General features: G+C 69.0%; 1 protein-coding gene across 1 annotated transcript in view; it reads right to left on the bottom strand.

The window, feature by feature from the left end:
* The window catches only part of GNA11 (G protein subunit alpha 11), a 9,212-nt gene that overhangs the window by 2,583 nt on the left and 4,841 nt on the right, over nucleotides 1–1,788 (bottom strand). The window contains exons 4-5 of the mRNA XM_029917275.1: nucleotides 1,021–1,150; nucleotides 788–941 (exon numbers count right to left, since the gene is read on the bottom strand). Of these exons, the coding sequence (XP_029773135.1) occupies nucleotides 788–941; nucleotides 1,021–1,150 (284 nt within the window). The remainder of the gene's footprint in view (nucleotides 1–787; nucleotides 942–1,020; nucleotides 1,151–1,788) is intronic.

The raw sequence follows: 1,788 nt of genomic DNA, 5'->3' as shown, positions 1-1,788 counted from the left end.
GGGGGGGGGGGGGGGGGGGGTGAGCGCGCACCGCGCGCCCCCACCCCTCCCACCCCTCCCACGCACGCGGAGGCCCCGCCCCCTCCCCGCCTCTAGGAGGCCCCAGGCTGACGCCACAGGACCTGAGCGGCGGCTCCACCAGCGCCTGCCAGCCTCCACGCGGGTCACCCTCCGCCTCTCGGTCGGCTGCTACTCACGTCGGACACCCCACCATCTCCGACTGCACCCGCCGTCCCCGACACCCCAACCTCCCGTCCAAACACGGGCAGGTGCCCACACGCAGGCACACACAGCCCTACACGCCCTTGCACACGTGTGCACGCTTGCACAGCTGCTGTCCCGGGTATCGGCCCACAGCCACCCGACGGTACTCCGCCAGCCCGGACAAAGCCGCTGGGGAGGCAGTGGCCAGGCCCCGACTGCCCCGTGTTCTGTGTCATCTCCCTGTCCTGTGTCACACAGCAAGGGTGTCGAACGGGAAGGTGGGGCCAGTCTGTGCTCAGTGTTGCCCTCTGTTGGACCCCGGGCACTCTCCGGGTCACCCCTTCACTCCCAGCGCCTGGCTCCCCCCACTCCAGCCCTGCTGGGTGGGGGCCTGGGAGCACAGCGTCACCGTGTGTTCCTCTGCTGCAACCCGGCTGGGGACAGAGGCCCGGGAAGGAGGCAGGGGGACCGGGAAGCCACCAGAGCGCCAGGAAGCTCCCACCGGCCTCCGCCAGGGCCCGCAGTGAAGCACCCTCTGCACCCGCGTCCCCACGCGGTGGACGCACGCGGACGACCTGCTCACCATCGAACTCGGGAAAGTAGTCCACCAGGTGGGAGTGCAGAATCTTGTCCTCCAGCAGGTCCTTCTTGTTGAGGAAGAGGATGACGGAGGAGTTCTGGAACCAGGGGTAGGTGATGATGGTCCGGAACAGGGCTTTGCTCTCCTCCATGCGGTTCTGCAGGGAAGAAAGGCGTAAGCGGGGGCGGGGCCGCGGAGGGCAGGGCGGAGCCATGAGGGCAGGGGCGGGGCCTCACCTCGTTGTCCGACTCCACCAGCACTTGGTCATACTCGCTCAGGGCTACGAGGAACATGATGGACGTCACGTTCTCGAAGCAGTGGATCCACTTCCTCCGCTCCGACCGCTGACCACCCACGTCCACCATCCTGCGGGAGACAGGCACCCGGCGGGGCTCAGCACCGAGTCTGCCGCCGCCGCCAGGCCGCAAGGGCTGGCACCCGTCAGGGCTGGCAGAGCCCCTGCACCCGGGCCTGCAAGAGCCCTCGCGGGACACGCCGCACTGACCGGGGGCGCTGAGTCCGGGCACCTGCCCTCGAAGGAGGAGTCCCAGGACGGGGGAGCCCGGGGGCCTGTGGGGGGCGCCGACTCCCAGACCCGACGTCGCACCTCTGGAGACCCATCCCCTCATGTGGGCAGTGTGCACGGATGCCCGTCATGGCACCGGAACGGTGTGAATCCCCGCCACAAGGGGACGGGGATAAACCGAGGGCACCCTCGCTATGGACGAGCCCCAGCATCACAAGGGGAGGCTCGGAGGCCGTCGGCCCCTCCCAGGCCGCGGCCCGCTGTCCAGCAGGACGAGCACGCGCAAAGTAACCGTATTAACAACAGGCCCACAGGCAGAAGCGAGCGGCCGGGGTGGGGGTGGGATGCCAGGGCCTCCCCGTCGTGCAGGGGGCTTGCCGCTGGCTCTCAGGGAGTCCCCGGTTTTCTGTAACGAACAAAGACGCTGTGTTTTGAAAGACCACAGCCGGCCCTGGCCCTAGCGCTGGCCCTGAGAAGG

Source organism: Suricata suricatta, chromosome 12 (genome assembly GCF_006229205.1).
Source record: "Suricata suricatta isolate VVHF042 chromosome 12, meerkat_22Aug2017_6uvM2_HiC, whole genome shotgun sequence".
NCBI classification, from domain to species: Eukaryota; Metazoa; Chordata; class Mammalia; order Carnivora; family Herpestidae; genus Suricata; species Suricata suricatta.
This window is presented reverse-complemented; position numbering and strand designations above follow the sequence as displayed.